The 19,627-nt window shown below is 36.5% G+C and overlaps 2 protein-coding genes and 1 pseudogene across 4 annotated transcripts in view; 1 reads left to right on the top strand and 2 right to left on the bottom strand.

Moving 5' to 3' along the window:
- The window catches only part of C5H8orf34 (chromosome 5 C8orf34 homolog), a 417,612-nt gene that overhangs the window by 159,955 nt on the left and 238,030 nt on the right, over positions 1-19,627 (top strand). The gene's annotated exons all lie outside the window — the stretch shown is intronic.
- On the bottom strand, positions 11,766-13,087 carry LOC142448780 (uncharacterized). Its single transcript, XM_075550659.1, is given in 2 exon segments — positions 11,766-12,988; positions 12,991-13,087. Coding segments are annotated over 2 exon segments (1,200 nt in total). The 3' UTR covers positions 11,766-11,885.
- Positions 17,346-18,373, bottom strand: LOC142448779 (calmodulin pseudogene; annotated as a pseudogene).

Genomic DNA, 19,627 nt, shown 5'->3' with positions numbered 1-19,627 from the left:
ATCTCTTCTTGTTTCTGGGGTCTTCTGGCAGCTCATTGATTAAAGGCAGGGCCTCACGTGTTGTCTTTGTCCTATATTGAGTCTCTATAGCAATTCAACTCTTTTTATAGAATACCACCCAGGAGCACTCTCAGCTTTGAATCTGCTGAACTAATTTAGTCACGGCTGAAAAAGTGAAACAAGCAAACATGGATTAAAAGAATTTAGTTTGGGTGATCGGGAACACTACGGGAAACATCCCGCGAGGGCCCTGGGGTTGGATGCTCTGAAGAGACATGGCTGCTCTTTCCAGGACCCTGCTGCTGACATCAGATGTCTGCCAGGACTGTGACTCCACAGCAGTTCTGAGTGTTGGTGTTGCCCCCCTACTTCAGTGGGACATGCTGTTTCTACAAATCAGTCACTCTAGAGACTTAGTTCCTACATAATGGCATACTGCCCTTACTTTCTGAGAGGAATATTAAGTTTCTAGGAGGGAATTCAAGGGCAGTTGGTTCCACCCTGTCCTATGAGGCTGCTATATGAGTTGGCGATGACTGGAGGGCAGTGAGTTTCGATTGGAGCAGGGACGTCGGCCTGGAATATGTACTGTCCCAGCTCGCATTCCAGTATGCCCCCATTTGAAAATTTGGGCTCTTCTGGTGTTCCCTTATTCACCATGGCTGATAGGATGAACTGCTTTGCCGCCCTGCTCCAGAGCGATTCAATTTGGTACACTCCTGCTCAAGTACAGCCTCATGAACCGAACCAAAGAAGCCCCCATTTCCAAAGAGGGTACTACTTCCACGTACAGGAGTCAAGGTTTTCATATGCATTTTTGGAGAACACAATTCCATCTATAAGAGTGCGCTAGATCAGCTTTGTTCAGAAAATGGCTATAGTGCGGTTGATCATGAATTCAACACTAATGAATCACCAATACACATCAAATAAGACCTAAGAACAACACACACACACACTATTGATTAAGTGTAAATCATAAGCTCCTAGCTGTATATTCCGCAAAAGCAATAGCTCAGTATTTTATAACTTAATGCTTGCAATAACGTCATAAAGCACGTCTGTCAGTGGTGTTGCTAGGGTTGATATCACCCAGTGCGGGGACATCAGAGCATCACACCATCTGCCACCATGAGCAATACGGAATACTCAGCAATGTGTAATATAAATGTTCATTATAAAAACATGATAAATATAGCTGACGGCTGCTTAAAGGGAACCATTACTAGATTATATGAACACTCACTTCTGTGGAGTCATTTCCAGCTCCTAAACTTGTAAGAAAGAGTAGACCTGTCCCTGGGGGTTTCTGAGACTGTGAATCTTTCCCGTAAAAGGTTTCATCTTCCGTGGAGCAGTTAGTGGTTTCGAACTCTTGATCTTGGGGATGGAGACCCAACACATAGCCTACGATGATCTCAGGGGTTCATGATAACATGAATAATAACAATGAAATTGTTTTCTAATATCTTTATGCATTGAGTTACAACAATATTAGTAACTGAATAGAAGCCTTATTAAAAAGATTCCCCATTTCTTTTAAATACTACTTAACTCAAGAAAGCTATTCATATAGGTTTACAAACACTAAGTACCACGAACTGTAGCTAAAAGCACAATGTGTTTCACAAATCAGTGAGCATAAAAGCACCGGCAGAGACCACCAAAAGCAAGCGTGTGTTCGCGCCATGTGCAGACGCAACCGTGTGATCCCAAGCACCACTCCGACTGGATACCGTTTGAAAAGTAAATTCGACTCTAGCCTCTGTGAGTTGGGTTAGGAAAAATGTTTCTGTTGCTATAATGACAGAATCCATTTATACAAAAGTTTTATAAATAGCTATTTTGGTGTCACCCCGATACGGTGTCAGTGGTACAGACAACCCCTCCCCTCGCAGTTGCACCTACTGCAGACATCCAAAATTATCTCTCTGCCAGACCATCTGCATCTAAGTAGCTCTCATCTTTAAATTTCAAATACTCTCAAAGATTCCATAATTGATCACAATCAACCAAATGCTATGAAATGCTGCACATGTATTTTCAAAACATTCATCAAATCCATTACTGGATTTGAAAGTTCAGACCTTCACACAGATGCATGAAATTCACTTTCACAAACAAAATAGTACACTTGTACCATGACGACACCAAGTATTTATGTGTAACATACACTCAATGAAGTGCCTCGATTATGGGATTTCATTTGAGCAACTTTCTCCTCTATTTCTGAACTCTAACTAGTTCATATACCATCATGTGGGTCAAATAGGACTGTGTTTGTTTCTCCTCATTACAAAGACATGTGAGGAAATATATTCAAATATAGTATTTCACCCAGCAAACATGCATCTATTCTGTGAAACTCACTAATACGTTAGTAATAGACAGCATTTGGATATAAGGGATCTAATAGATGTTTTTCATCCATTTTAAACTTTGAAGTTTTGAGAAAAAAAGTAACAATAAATGAGCCCTGATCTCGGAATAGAATTCAACAGTCTGTGGACCTGCAGCTTTCATTTAATCCATTAATTCATTAATCAGCGTATGCCATTCTCAAATGTGAATCTGCCACTTAGAGAGTGACGATGTGAAATTCCTAAGAATTACATGGGATGATCCCTTAGGGGTCATCTGTGTAGCTAGTTTCAATGCACATCCCAAGGCTTCAGTTTTTATTTATTAGATTTGGATACAGTCCATATTTCAAAAAAATTTCTTAAGAAGTATATATGCCCTTACCCCAAGATACTCTCTTTTAAGGTAGTTCAGTCAATAGAATATTTTTAAATGTAATATGTCCCGCATTAAGAAGAGTAAAATAATAGATTATCTAATACTTATAACAAAAAGGGTATGAGATAGAAGCTTCTAAGTTGACCAAGCTTTTCTGAAGTTTCCTCTGGGAAGGAGGGACAAAACTGGCCGACAGTGCTTGGCTGATGCAGTTTGGTATTCACCTGATGATCGCCAACTTCCCTTCTGATATTGTCTCACTGCTACACTCGAAAAATAAACTACTTAGAAAAAAACTCACTTAAGTCATAAAATTATTCTAGCACAGACCTGAAACATGTTTATTTTTTCCTTTTGTGATCGCTGCTTTCAGATTCTGTTTTATCACATTGATATATTGAACTTATATTTAGTATTCTTTGTTTTTGGTATATATGATTCATCTTCCCCTTTTGCCTTTCAGTTACTTGTTATGGCTTTAGAATTGAACTGTGTCTCATCCTCTTCATTACTCATTTTTTTATTCTTTTCTACAAAATATCAGCGTATGGTACTTGGAATGATGATGAGCACTTCTATGTAGACATTACCTTTCAAATAAATATATTTGTGTATCACCCAAACACATACATTATTCTACATGACTTACATGAACGATATTTATTGAAACATACTACTTTCTTTGCCCATATGAAAGTAATAAAAACAGAATGATATCAAAAGCTTGAACAGCAAATCTAAGTCTTAAATCATTGACATCTTTTCTCCATCTCAGTTGTATACTTATTTGAATTTATCTTCATTTGATAGCCATTTCTTACTAATAGATTTATAGGTAGGATTGTTTGATGTTACCAATATGTGTCACTTCTTCAAAGTGATAAGTATGTATAAATATGCACTTATCAACTGAATAAAGCTATACATTTCTTGGTATGTGTTAGTAATATATTCCATAGCTTAGCTGAGCATTTTGCAAGCAAGTATTCTTTATTCAGAGTGGGAACCAGGCTGCAGAATGGTGTGCGGACTGTGTGGAAAAGCATTAGGCTAAGCATTTAAACCCAAAGCCAGCTCTCGGTGCTCATGCAGCTTGATGTTGTCATCTGAAAGACATGTTATTGTTTGTAAAATGTTACAACCACAGCACCTGACCTTCCTGTTCCACAGGGATGTTGTGGAGATACAAATGGGAAAGTCTAAGAAAGTGATTTTTTTGGTTTGTTTTTTACAAATCATGCCTAGAAGGATTATTTTTAAAAGGCACTAGAATTCATATATAAAAATTTTTCTTACAAATGCATGCGTATTTCATAGCACATACATTTTAAGTTATATACAAAGAAAATGTTTTCTTTAACTTTGAAAATTGCCTAATAACAACAAATATAGATATTAATCATAGCAGAATATAATCACAGGTGAAATATAGAGCAGATAAAGCAACAAATGAGTCTAAAAGTCAAAATAGTTGATCGGTCAATGTAAAGCATTATGTTCTCTTATTTTTAAGATAAGCAGATATTTAAATAATTTGGCTAAGAAAGTAAAGCAATTACTACACTGTATTAAATTTTCATCTATATAAATGGATAAATACAATTTTATAAGAAGGAAAAAGAAAAATGTTTTTTGCTACGCCTACTTGAAGGTGCTGAGCTGGGTTCGGGATGGGCAGGCATGCCAAGAATTGATGTTGAAGAGCTGGAATCTATACTGTGCTCCCATGTGGCTGTAGGAAATGTCAGAGGATATTGAAACTGTGCACACTTGAAAAACTCGCAGAGTATATTGACAAGTATGAAAATATTTCAAACAGCACAACTTTGATGGTTTTTGTCTTAATTTGCTGTATAGGCAAATTGCAACCAAATTGACAACCATTGATAGCTATTATTACAGCTTGTTCATTTAAAAAAGAAACATGCCCATTTCAAATATTTAATAAAATGTTACACACCACGTTACACAGAAAGTTATTTGTGTAGCCATGAAAATAATTTACAAATCCTTTAACTGATCTCATGAAGTTTGTGTTCTATGTAACAAACCCTTGAAAGTGGTCCAAGTCACTTTGAAATGGCTTTATTAGACTTTATGGTTGAATGTGTGTAGACAGATGTGATTACTTAAGCAAATATTTCATTTTTTACATAAAAGATATTAGAAAGGTTTTAGAATTGTTTTATGAAGTGTTTAAAACTTCTTGTGTAATTATATTGATCTGTTGGGATTTCTATGTCACAATATCAATGAAGACTTACTTACCCTAAATAAAATCTTTAATATTTTGTTGAATACTAAATACATAGTATTAGAAGAGCATTAATTAAATTTAATTTTTTTCAATATTGAAATACAGTAGTGTTCTCTGTAGAACACCTTTAAAAATATTAAATAAATACTTTAATTTTTAATTTATTTTCTCTTTTATTTTAATCCCAAAATTTTGAACTGGACCTCTGTGCACGTCTATTCGAGAATGAAAATAGTACAGTTGTCTTTTTCAATATGTTTAGGGTCGGTGAACTCGGGGGAAAGTCTCTCTAATGATATGGACTTAAGTTTTGATAATTCCTCTAAAACTCTTCAATGGGAAAGTGCCAAAAGCACCGTAGAAAAGAGTATGGCAATGACCTGCCACAGGCAAAGTAGGTCTATTGAGTTTATTTCAGGGTTCAAATTGTGTTTATCTTGTGGAGGGGATTGAATCTTTGATTGGAGATTAATTTGCATAAGAATATAAATGTCCTACAATATTTCATATAGTTTTAATTTCTTCAAACTTACACTTTTAAGAGCTTGTAGGTTCATCACCTTAACATTCAGTCTCGGGGCCTCACATTTACTCTGCAGTGTTTTAATATTTATCTGGGAACTGCATTTCAAAATCGGCCGCGAGAGGAAAAGGAGGAAACTCTTCTTTCTTTTCTCAGTCATCTTCAGCATCACCAGCAGTCCCACAAGCCTGGGGTTACAATCCAATGTTCTTATCGTTTCCTTGTAGACTTGTGGCATTTATGATCGGACGCTTTCTCAAGTAGCATTGTAAATATGTTCCTACCATCAGACTCCTAGCATTTGGTGGTTGAGTTAAGTATATCATTTTGGAAAGCAATTTGAGATAGAAAATATAATGCTGCTCATATATACTCTAAGCACAAAGGGTCAAATAAGGTCCAAGCAACTCTATTATGATGAAGAAAACTGATAACGTGAGAAAGTGGGAGGACTTATGCTTCAGTAGAAAAACGTTTCGGTAAGAGAAAAAAGATCCTTAGAAATTATACTAAAATTAAAACTGGGGTTGCATTTCTTTTTTCACCAAGAAATAAAATATGGCTTTTCCTTTTTTCCCCCAATAGCATGTTTGTTTAAATGTTACATTCTATCTCACCATAAAGGAAAATGCTATTATAATATGCATTTCCGTGCACTCAATTTCTAAATTGTTCCATTACTTTTCATAGGAATCGGGTGCAAATGACTTCTTAAGAAAAAAGTAACAGAAGCGCATGCTGATTCCTTGTCTCAGTGTAGCTTCACAGTCTTATTAGCATTCTCCGTTTCTTCTCCACTGAATGCAGACTTCTTTTTTTTTAATTGCTGTCCTGGTAAGCAATGCACTCTAAGAATTTGGACAAAGGATTTTTTTCTGGAAACTATTGGCACTGATAAGTCACCATATACTAATTTCAAGCATTTTCAGTTTCAAATAATCCTGGAGTTGATTTATTTTCAAATATAATTTTATTTTTTATTATTCAAAGTATATATTCAGTGTAAATATGGAAATGTAATGGACAAATCGAAATAAAAACAACTCAGAATTTTTACTGTTGATGTTTTAGTGAAATTATTTCTAGATATTTTTATATATCATGTGCATAAAGTAACACATGTGTATGCATTTACAACATGTACTAAAGGTTTTATGTATATCAATTAACAATTTAGAAAATGCCAGTAGACGATGTTGTTATCCCCACTCCACACCACTTGAAAGAGCACATATTATTGCTAAACAAAATCTATCCAAATTACATATTTGGGTGCTTAAGATCAGGTTACTGAGCATAAGGAATTATAAACCCTGAATATGTATATTATCTGATTATATGGATATGCATATATTTCATTTGTTTCACAATTGTTGTTTTTTTCCATAATGGACTGTATTTTCAAATCTAACACCAGGGGTTCTGTATCTAGTCTTTATGAAATAACTGGTATTGGCTTCATGTCAGCATATAAAACAAGTTTAAAACGGGACAAAATATGACATGGCTTCAAAAAATTTGTGAAAAAGGAGAAATAAAGTTAATAAGATATTTCATCAAGTTTGATGAACTTCTCTCATATATGAGGCCAATTTTTCAGACATTGGAAAAAAGGCAGCACAGAACTTAGGTCCCATGTTTTACCCTGCTTTCTCCCTGGTGACTCTTCCTGATACAATTTTCATCTGCTCGGCCTCAGGCCCCAGAGCCAGATGTCCAAGCCCAGCGTGGCACCTGCAGTGCCATCAAGCAGTTCCAGGCAAAGCTCTGCTCTGTTGGGCCCTCAGGGTCAGTTGTGTTTGCTCTGGATCAGCTCACACGCACTGCTCCCCAAGACGTTGTCATTGCGCTTGCCCAGTGCTTTCTGATGACAGCTCCGAAACTCTGGAACAAGAACAGAGTAGGCCAATCAGACCTTTGCTTTTCCATTTCACTTTGTGTCAAGTCAATAGCTCCCTCTTTTTAATCCTCCTCTTCCAAAACCCTTTATTCTATTTGTCTTTCAAATTGTGGTTTCTTTATCTTTTCTACCTCTTTTCTCTTTCCTTTTCCTTAGTGCTTCTTCCTCCTCTGCTTTCATTGTTTCTGTTACTTCATTCTAACATCCTCCAACAGTCCCTAGTCCCACACAACCGAGCCACCCACCAATACAAACAACACCAGGATGACGCTGCAGAATCATCAGTCAAGCCACAGTTGACACGCACACACCAGGCACAAAAAAAAAAAACTGGAAGAAAAAAAAAGATCCCAAGGAATATTCTGAATTAAACGCTGTCCAATTAATGAATACAATTCAGAAGAATGAAATTCAGGGGTTTCCAATAGATCGAATTACTAAAATTTATAGAAAAACTAGAAGCCCTCCACCAATTTTAATTCCAGAAGATAAATAACTAGACGACAGAATTAAATAAAACTAAAAGAGCAGAGAAATAGAAAGCCAAATTCGAGGAGATCACAGTGTTGAGAGTTGTATAGTCACCAATCATAACCTGCTTGCATTGCGGGGCCACCGATCAATATTATAAGCTTCCCTGTCTTTTATAATGCAGTGTTCCCAACCACGATCCTGTTCCTGCCCTGGAAAGCCCATCAGTAACTATATATTATTGGTATGCTGCCAACCATTTTTAGATCATTTTCTCTGACTCCTCAAGTTTGTTTTTTGTTGTAGTTTTTCTTTCTTTTTAACTTAAACTGTGTATCGCAGCAAACTCTGGGACACCATCATGGTCTTGTGCTGATCTGGACGATACGTCTTTGCAGTTGTCCTCCACTTGCCCTGTAAACTCAATAAATGTTCTATTTAAAAAGAAGAGATGGTAGGACCCATGGTTATGATCTCTAGTCTTCATTCAGCTCTAGGACTGCGCACATTCCATTTGATCAGAAGAGGGACATCCGCCCCAGGACAAATGTCAGCAGGTTTGGGACAAAGGAGGAACGGAAGCAGGAAACATGGGAAGAAGTGGGATGAGAGATGGTACATTAAGAGGACTACAATGTATAAACTGAGAAAAAATGTATGTTCTGTAAACCTTCATCTTATTCACCATAAAAAAATTAAAAGTATTTATACCTCCTTCAGGATTTTGAGTCTTCATAATAAATAGTTTAATGAAAGAAGAAAAACAAGTATGATATTAAGGAAAATCCCAAAATATGTAGAAATTAAACACTTGTAAAAGTACACAAATCTAAACAATCAAGAGGTACATGAGAATATAATTCAGGCTGAATGATAATATAAAGTGTAGCATATTAAATGTAGGAGATATAGCTGAAGTATTACTTAGAAAGAAACACATAGTTTTAAACAAGAGCTTTTCAAGTATTGCTAACTTTCTGTTTAAGAAACTAGAAAACAAGTTCAATTTAGTCCAAAACAAGTGGAAGGAAGAAAATAAAACAGATAAAAACAGAAAATGAAATGCAATAGAAACAAGGTAACAGAAAATAATTTTTTTCTTCTTTTTTTTCTAGTTCTTTTTTATCATTTTATTGGAGTCTCATACAACGCTTATCACATCCATAATACATCAATTGTATAAAACACAATTGTACATTCATTACCCTCATCATTCTCAAACACTCTCTTTCCACATAAGCCCCTGGCATCAGCTCCTCATTTTCCCCCTCCCTCCTCATGCCCCCGTCACTCATGAACCCTTGATAACTTATAAATGATTATTTTGTCATATCTTGCCCTGTCAGATATCTCCCTTCACCCACTTTTCTGTTGTCCATCCCCCCAGGGAGGAGGTCACATGTAGATCCTTGTACATGTAGATCCTTGTACATGTAGATCCTTGTCCCCTCTTTCTGCCCCACCTTCCTTTCACCCTCACAGTATCAGTACTCTCACCACTGGTCTTGAAGGGATCATCCGCTCTGGATTCCCTGTGTTTCCAATTCCTGTCTGTACCAGTGTACATCCTCTGGTTTAGCTAGATTTGTAAAGTAGAATTGGGATCATGATAGTGGGCACGGGAGCATTTAGGAACTAGAGGAAAGTTGTGTGTTTCTTCATTACAACACTGCACCCTGACTGGCTCGGCTCCTCCCTGGGACCCTTCTGTAAGGAGATGTCTAATTGCCTACAGATGGGCTTTGGGTCTCCACTCTACACTTACCCTCATTCACTGTGATTTGATTTTTTGTTCTTTGATGCCTGATAACTGATCCCTTTGGCACCTGGTAATCACACAGGCTGGTGTGCATCTTCCATGTGGGTTTTGTTGCTTCTGAGCTAAATAGCTGCTTGTTTACCTTCAAGCCTTTAAGACCTCAGACACTATATCTTTTGATAGCCGGGCACCATCAGCTTTCTTCACCACATTTGCTGAGCAGAAAGCGGGTGCATAAGCTAACAGAAAAATTTAGCAAAGACAAAGCTGATACATACCTAACAAACCAATAAGGGAAAATATATAGACAGATTGCCAATATTAGAAATTAAAGAACCAGGCTTTACACACATCTTATAGACATTAAAAGTATGACAGATGAGCTTATAAAATACCATATATATATTTACATTTATATAAACAAATTTGGTGTGATGAAAAGTTCAACATAATGCATCATTATCACTGAAATAAAAAGAAATAGTACAAATCAATAGTCCTGTAGGTGTTAATGAAATTGAATTTGTACATAAAAAGCTACAAAATAAAATTTTAGATTCACATGGTTTTATTGATACATTTTAGCAAGATTTTAATGGAAGAAAGCATACCAAATTTAATGAATTTGTTTTAGAAGAGAGAACTTGTCTCAATTTGTTGTATGAGCCTAACATAGCTCTGATACCCACACCTGACAAAGATATTACAAGAGAGTTGCAAATGAATGTGCATTATGAACATAGATATATTCTTTTTTTATAAAGGTAAAAAATTCTTTATTGTTTGAAGCACAAAAAAGAGTAAAAAATTGGTATGACATTTCATTTCATAAAAATACAATGTGACTTAGTCTTTATAAGCTCTTGAACATGTCTAAAAATTCACACTTCGATACAAAAAGGCACAACACACAAGGATAACATTTACATAACCCACCTCAGATAGGATTGAAATTGCTGTGCAGTTTCTAAATGTAGACTCACACACATAGTACTTTGTTTTTTCCTTTTTTCCAAAACTTAGATAGCATGGCCCTCTAGTTACCCATAGACAGCATAACCGTGGATTGGTTTCTAGCATTCTCTCTGTTCTTGATGGCAGTTAAAAGAAATGCAAGCTAAAACAAATTTGCCTGTTTTTCGTCAAGTTGATCTTACTTTAAAACAAAATCCTTAATTTGTAACCAAGATCTTTTAGTATTCCTAACTTATTTTCAGATTGTCTTAAATCACAATTCATTTTTAAAAGGGAAGACAATAGGACACAAACGGTATTTTTTCAAGTGCTTACCCAGATCATCCTAAGCAATAACAGACACACGTGTGTGCATGCTGGACAGTATCACGGCTCTGCCTCTCTGGCTGTGGCACATGCTGAAGTCACACAAACGTAATCTCTCTGAGCCATGATCACAGAACTGGATATACCCGAATCATTCAGTGCATTGACCTTTTACTAACAAGACACACTGACTTCATTTTCATTTTTAACTCATTTTCCTTCAGGTTGGCCAAAGGATAAAAGAGTGTACACCATAAACTAAGTAAAACCCTACTAACCTACGCCACACAAGCACTGACTCTTCTAAATAAAACAAGTGTGTTCTTTTTTTTTTAAACAAGTGTATTCTTGCTTTGGAAATTGTGTGGCTTTTTACCAGAACATCATTTAAAGAAATGATCAATATATGTAAAAACATATTTTTCTTTATAGTATTAAATAACTCATTCTCTGCATACAGACTGCTATTTTGGAGTTAAAATAATTCTCTGACAGGAGGGGTGTTGTTCACGGAAGAAATACCGTAATCCCATAAAGGAATAGCCTCAAAACAGTCAACCAGAAATGAGTTAGCAATGAAACCCAGTGGGGTTTGTTTGTTTCTTGGTGATATTTGAACTAGAAATGAAAACTGGCATCTTAAATAAAATGGGGTAAATCGTCACGTGAATGCTTATGGCTTTATTCCTCTACCTAGAAAGGGTCGTACGTCAAAGTAGTCCTGTCATTGATTTGGTGTGTAGCTCAGTCTGAGATGGGCCTTGGGCTCTGCTGCGCATGCTCCGAGGCAGCGCCGTAGCTCGTGCATTGTCGCGTCGCATGAGGCATCCTCTGTGACCTTCCTGGATGTCCGGACAGGGTGCAACGATCGTGCCTCCGCTCACACTTTTCTACTTAACTTCTCTGCTGGGAGACACTGAACAACTTTTGTTGATTTTTAAGGCAGTCTTTCAGCTTATCCTCTGTCAGTCAGTCGCTGCTCCAAGATGGAAACTGTCTGGGTCAGGACATTGAGCTGTTCCATGATATGTTCTAAGGCATCAGTCACAGCCAGCGGGATGCTTCTTTGGCTCTCGGAGGGAAGGTCGCCCATGTCCTCTGTTCTCTTCCTCAAGGTCACTGGGGAGCAGTCCGAGGACACTAATGACGGGTTCAAGAAATGGCCGCTGGTCTCTTCACTCCTGTCTGGTGGGGTTCTAAGCGTGGTTTCGGTTGTTGTGGTAGAGTCAAAAGAAAGGACATCCACAACTGGGGGATTGGAAGTCTGCAAATCGTTGACTTCTAGTTTGGGATTAATTTCAATAGTCTCAAGTTTTCCATCTTGAGGATATGGAGTTCTTGGGTAGATATCTAGAAGGTGTGGTGGTGAATCAAAATGTAATCTTTTAAGATTTCTTTTAATGAGATCTTTATAATTCAATTCATCAAAGTTAGTTCGCCACAGGAAGACCTGTGCATCTGCACCTCCTGATGCGAATAACTCCCCACTTTTTGAAAATGACACAGCAAAGACAGGTCCCGTATGTCCTTGAAGTGTGTATATCAGCCTTCCATCTAAGAGGTCCAGAATCTTCAGGGTCCCATCTGATGAAGCTGTGATGAGGTAGTTGACCGAAGGATGGTATGATAAACCATTAACACCACCGCTGTGGACTTGATAATGCTGGAGTAATTTGTTCACTCTTATATCCCAGATTTTCACAGTATGATCAGAACCTGCTGAAGCTATGCAGGTGCCATTAGGGTTAAAATCCACAAAATTGGCAAACCCTACAGAATCTGAGAAATTATTAATACACTGCTTATTTGTGGTGTCCCAAATTTTAACAGTTTTATCTTCACTACATGATACAATTCGTCTTCCATCAGGTGAGAATTTGGCACAGCGTACCCAGTGTGTATGGCGGTATAAGGAGTATAAGAAGCGCTGACGATACATGTTCCATACTTTGATAGATTTATCTTCAGAAGCAGTTGCTAGAAATTGGCCATCAGCAGAAAAGTCCACACTTCGAACAGGGGCAGTGTGAGCTTTAAATTCAGAAGATTTCCCCTTCCAAGTTGTTTGCCTTTGGGGTTGAAGTCCTCGGAAGTTATGGCAGCCTTGTGGCCTTTAAAATACCGCTCCAGAACGGGGTCCTCCGCAGCGGAGGCCATGGGACAGAGGTCGTCGCTGGGCTCCGCCGGTGGAAGGAAGGGCCCATAGATATATTCTTTAAGATAATCTACACAATTAAATCTCTGATACAATTCAATCTCAACTCAATTCCAAATTGACTTTTGAAAAATAGAGATTGACCTGACAACTCTGAAACTTTTCTCCCCTGGCGCAGCTGGTGGGTTTGAACCACCAACCTTGTGGCTAGTAGACCAGTGCTTCCCTAACGTGCCACCAGGATGCCAAGATTTATTATAGAGCTACAATAAACAATGACAATGTTGTATTTATATAATACCACAAAAAAATAGAGCAATGGAATATGTTATAATTAAGCAATAGATCCTCATGTATGAGATCAATTGGTTTTCAAAAATAGTATCAAGGCAATGTGATTAAGGAAAATATTTTTAACAAATGGTATTGGAATTACTGGTAGTATGTAAAGAAAAATTATGGACTTCCACTATCTACTTTATAACAAAACCAAAAGTTTGTTATAAATTATAGATTATTGGCCAAACATTAATAAATAAAACCTTTAGAAGGAAGTAAAGAATATATTTATAATATTGTACTAAGCAACTATTTTATAGAAATTATAGAAAACACTAATATAAAATATTTTTGAGAAACTGGCATCATTAAAATTATAAGTATAAAATATAAGGTGAAACCCCTAGTTGAAGAAAACATACAAAGGTCTTAAATCTTGATTATACAAAAGATTCCTACAAATCAATAAAAGTTTAATGACCTAATTAAATTGGACAAATGACTAATAGACATTTAAAATTAATATAAACAAATGGCAACTGAGCACATGAAAATATTCTCAAGATTATTTGCCATCAGATGAATGAAAATGTCAAACATGAACATGACTAAAGCTAAAGACTGACAATATGAATATTGTCAAGGGTGGATTGTCTTGGAGTCTGTCATTACTAATATTAAAGCAAGATTTTGTGATCAGTTTAAGAAAATTTCTGGCAGTTTCTTTCGAAGTTCAATATATGTCTAACCCTATTGTTATTGTTGATTGTTGTTGTTCAGTCAGTTCCACTTCATGAAGACTCTATACAATGGAGCCAAACACTGCCTGGCCCTGGACCATCCTCACAATGACTGTTTGGGACCATGGCTATAAGCACCCATCGATCCACTTTGTTGCGTGTTTTACTCTTAGGCTGACTCTCACCATTACCAAGTCTAAGGTCCCTTTCCAAGTCGAGTCACTCTGACATGTCCAAAGTAGAAGTTTGGGCAGACCCTGAGCAAAACAAGTAGTACCTGTTAAATGACTAGATTTGTGTTGTGAACCTACCCCAGAAGGTAGGTCTGACTAATTTTTTTTTAAGTCACATGCTTGAAATGCTCATGAAGCAGGCCTTTTCTGAACACAGGAGTCAGCCACCAGGAGTCAGCATCAATGAAACAGCAAGTAATAACACCAGGAGTATGGTAGCTTTTTATTTTTTAGAAATGTACTATTGGTTTTGCTGATTTTCTGAGCTCATATTCTTGATTTTTAAATAATGATGTAAACTCCATGCTACTATATAACATATGGAAAAATGGCAAAGCTGTAAGACATTCTTCTGCAATCAACTTTAGAAGGAAGCTCAATAATAGCAGCAGTTTAAAACTAACTCAAGCACACAGAGTAACTGCATTTTTCATCTCTCGCTTATATGCATGTATATTATGTCCCATCGGTGCTCTAAGACAGTAGGGTTTACAAGTTGGAAGAAAAATCAAAAAGCATATTTCTAATTCAAAATTAAGTGTTTAGAAGTCTAATTTTATGACTATATAAAGTTTGCATTTACATGTAGGCATGGAAGAAGAAATTTTAAATATGATGCTAATTTATATTTTTCAGATAGGTCTTCATAGGAAGTTTCACTTCTGACGATGTAACGCAAGGCAGCTTATTTATTAATGCTGAAGTTGTAATACGTTTAAGTAGGTCCTCTCTAAGGAATTTACTATCAATGCGATTTGGCCTATATCCCACTTTTAACCTATTTCTTTTAAGTATTATATCATTACTGATGCAGGGGGAACAGCACTATAGCAAATCAGAATCAAATTTAATTCAATTTAGTAAAAAGAATTAACCATGTTAAATTTTATAAGAGGAGTGCAGTGGCTGCTTTTTATCATAATTTTTATTATGGTCCCTAATCTAATAATACTGAATTAAAATATACCAAATTTAAATTTTCTTGGTCTCATATTGAGCATTGCTTCAGGTTACTCTCTGCATTGTTTTGTATAAATTATCACATTTAATTTTTTACCATATTTAATATTTACAGTAACCACATGGAATACAATGCAACACAATACATTACAGCATGGAACTGAGTATTCTGTGCACATACATAAACCTGAATATGATTAAAGACCTGTTAACCACACTGATGTCCTTTGTTTCAACAGATATTGCTGTGAAAATGATGTAGATAACTGTACCATTCTTCAAAATTAATATTTTGTATTAAAATTAGTTTATGTACCCTCAATTATAGCACATGTTCCTGTGTCCTGTGGCACACGCACCTGTCTGTACTCTCACCAGCTGCGTGAGGGTCCTGCTTCTTCCAGTTTTGCTTAGGATTTCAAAATTGTATATCTGATTCCTGATGTTCAAGTCAGTAAAGACTAAGTTATTTATATTCTCGATGTGCTTTCCTTGATGTAATCCATCTGGTCTAAGGTGTCTATTAACCATCTCCCACAGTAGTTGACACTTTTTCTTTATACTTGCATCAATGAGTTTCATCCATGAAAGCTAAGGCAATAAATGCATTGAAATTTTGGAGAGTTATATTTTTCTGGAATGTGTTTCTTAATATAATATAATAATATGTTCATCTATAATGCTTTGGGGCTTAAAAATTTCTCTTTTATGCCAACAATACCATATTTTCTTTTCTTTTGTGTAGGTTATTCATGTTTGGATTTATTTTGTCTACTTCTGCTTTCTGTTTGCTGTGTTGTTTATATTTGGCTTTCATTTGTTTGGTTCATTTGTTCTTCTATGCTCCCAACTCTATTCACTAGTTTCTATTGGATGGACAGGTTTTATTGAGCAACCCAAAGCAGGAGCCTAGCATACTGAAGAATGGTCTTTGGGTATGGAATGCCAAGATGTAAGCCTGCCAACTCAATTACTCAGTAACAGTGTCACCTGGGGACACTTATCTCAACCTCTTTTTCCTGCAGGATCCACAACTGCAAAATGAAAATAAATTTGGTAAATATATGCAGAATAATGCTTGATGCATATTTAGCATCAGTTAAGTGTTTACTATTATCCTTTCCCCACCAGCCCTTTTCTTTTCTCCATTTACCCTGGTGGGTAAAATTTAAACATACATTCTTGGTTTAACACTTGGTGGCCAGCCTGACCCACAAGCCACTCTGAGGGAGAAACAAATGATGAGGTTGGCTGCTCCCACTAAGATTAACCCTCTCAGAAACACTATATAGGGTCGATGTGAAGGTTGAATAAAGTGGACTCAGTAACTTGATAGATAGGTAGATGATAGATAGATGATAGATAGATAGATAGATAGATAGATAGATAGATAGATAGATAGATAGATATTCACTGCTATCGAGTTGATTCTAACTCATCACGACCCTCTAGGACAGGATAGAACTGCCCCGTGAGTTTGAGACTGTTTACGGGAGTAGAAAGCCATACCTTTCTCTCATGGACTGTCTGGTGGTTTTGAACTGCTCACTTCGGTGCTAGCGTCCCAGCATGAAACCAGTATGTCATGAGGGTGCCCATTAGTAACTACTCTAGGCATCTCTTTATTAAAGTAAATGTTTTAGAACAATATTATGTTATTAATCTCATACCCTGCATGCTACATGCTATTGTTCTCCTGAATTTTAGTTTCAATTTGTGTCTAAATCCACTAAAGTATCAATATTTGCTTTTACAATGTTTCCTTATGCTTCTCAATAGTTTGAGAACCTAAAACATTGATTTTTGTATTTGGAAGCAAGAGCATTGCTTCCCAATGTTTTTCATTCCACTTCTTCCTTCTGAATACCATCCCCTCCTTTCTGAAGAAGCGCCTTACTAGTGCTTTCCATTAAGACTCTAAGTTCTCCGTGCTCATTTTCAAATGATGCGTTCACTTAGATAGAGAATTCTAGAAGGACACTAATTTTGTGGCCAAGGCTTTTTTTTAATTGTAATTTTTTTATTGGAAAACAAATATACAACTTGGAATGGATTTGAGGGAAATTGTGCCATAAGCAGATTTTCTTTAAGTGGCTAAACAAAGTTTAAAAAGCAAGTAACCATAAAAGAAAAGGTTTCTGGTACAGGACCAGCAGTACAAAAAAATAGTGTACGAGTACCTGGATAATACACCCGTTTTGCAATAGTGCAACTTTAAGTACATATTGTTGACTGTCCTTAGTCCACGCAGAGTTACAGCTCCACACTTCAACAACCACATGCTGACGGTACCTAAAGAAAACTACTGAAAAAAAGGCCTAACCAGATGTTCCCTCGTTTGACCAACTCCATCTAAATTTAGATGTGCAGAAGGGCTTAGATATATCCAGAGTAAGCCACATGCAACATGTTACTTGATCAATTTTCTAAAATAAGGTTTCAGGACAATGACAGTAAGATAAGGGAAGAGAATATGGAGGAATGAAGTCCTAATTACTATACATGCATATTCTTTTGACAGTTGGGGGAAACCTTTTACAGATAAGTTACAAACAAAGAAAAGGCAAATAAACAATTTTGTACAAGAAATTTAACACATTCTGTACAATGTCTTCACTTTGCTGTCATCATTTGTACAAACTCTTCATAGTTTACTTAACCATCCCCATCAATATCTGCTTCCCTGATCATTTCATCAACCTCTTCGTCTGTTAACTTCTCTCCAAGGTTTTTCATCATGTGACGAAGTTCTGCTGCACTAATGTAGCCGTGCCATCCTTATCGAACACACGGAATGCTTCTCTGATTTCTTCCTCACTGTCTGTGTCCTTCATTTTTCTTGCCATCATTGTCAGAAATTCCGGAAAGTCAATTGTGCCATTACCATCAGCATTTGCTTCATTAATCATGTCTTGTAATTCTGCTTCTGTGGGATTCTGCCCAAGAGACCTCATGACAGTCCCCAATTCCTTTGTGATTATAGTTCCGTCACCATCCTTGTCAAATAGTGAGAAAGCTTCCTGGAATTCTGCAATTTGCTCTTCAGTCAGTTGGTCAGCCATGCTGCAAGCGCTACCGGTCTTGGAGACGCGTTCACACAACCACTCGGCTCGCTAGCTCCACTCGGACTACGTAGCCAAGGCTTTTAAGGATAATAATCTATTTTCTCTGTATCCTTTTCATACTGATAAAACCTATCAATGTGTCATTTTCAAGTGCATACTTGTTTCTTTCTTTTTAGCAGCTCTTGGGATTTTTTCCTTTGCCTCATCTTGTCCTTCATGTTTCTTAATAATTCATGTTTCTGACATATAGTCTCTAAAACAACTGTAGTTATATTTTCAACATACAGAAGCATGTATTTGGAAGTTAGATGTTGTCAGATCAGCTCTGACCCATGTAGAAAATTAAATGTTATCATGTAATTTTTCTATGTAGAAAATTGAATGTTATCATGTAGTTTTTGCTTTGTTTGAGCCCATTGTTGCAGCCACTGTGTCAATTCAGGGTACATTTAAGAATTGTCAGCATTATACTATATTTGCTATAAATATTTTAAGAAACAAGAATTGATAGAGTTGAGCCCCTTTGATGATTAGAGTTTATGTCAGAGTTCCAAAACTGAGGGAGAAAGACAGGTTTGCTACTCCCATTAAGAGTTGCAGTATATCTATATGTATGTATGTATGTATGTATGTATGTAAATGCTTTTCAACAAGTAATTTAGTTAATTTACTCTCTGATTATTGATACACTTGATTGTTGTTACACTTATGATATATTTGGGTCGATATCTCTCATACTAGTTTGTAACTTTGATTTGTCCATCTTTTTCTATATTTCCATTTTGTATTTAATTTATATTTTTATTTACTTATCCTCCCCCATCCATCCTATTTAATCTATATATTTTTTGGAAACCATTTTATCAGGAGCGAATCCAGACATCATATATTCCATAGTGCAGTTATATCAAGCAGTGTTGTACAATCACTACCACAATGAGTTTCAAAACATTTTCTTCCTTCTTGAACTCCTTGATGTCAGTTCCCTCTTATCCCCACCGCCACCTCCCTCATGATACTCCACAGGAATGCTTATTCTAGTTGTTGTCCCTGAAGAATCACTGATCTTGGCTTTCATATACTGAGAAACAAAACACATAACAGAGATTCCAAAAGACAACAGAGACCAACCTTGATTTGAAAAAAAAAATTAAAAACACAGACAATAAGCAGATCAAGCACAAAGTGTGTCAGAGGGGAGTTCAAAGGACAAGGTTTGAACCATCCAGGTCAGGTTTATCATTTTCATCTGCTGCAGTCCTCTC

This window comes from Tenrec ecaudatus, chromosome 5, assembly GCF_050624435.1.
Source record: "Tenrec ecaudatus isolate mTenEca1 chromosome 5, mTenEca1.hap1, whole genome shotgun sequence".
Lineage (NCBI taxonomy): Eukaryota > Metazoa > Chordata > Mammalia > Afrosoricida > Tenrecidae > Tenrec > Tenrec ecaudatus.
This window is presented reverse-complemented; position numbering and strand designations above follow the sequence as displayed.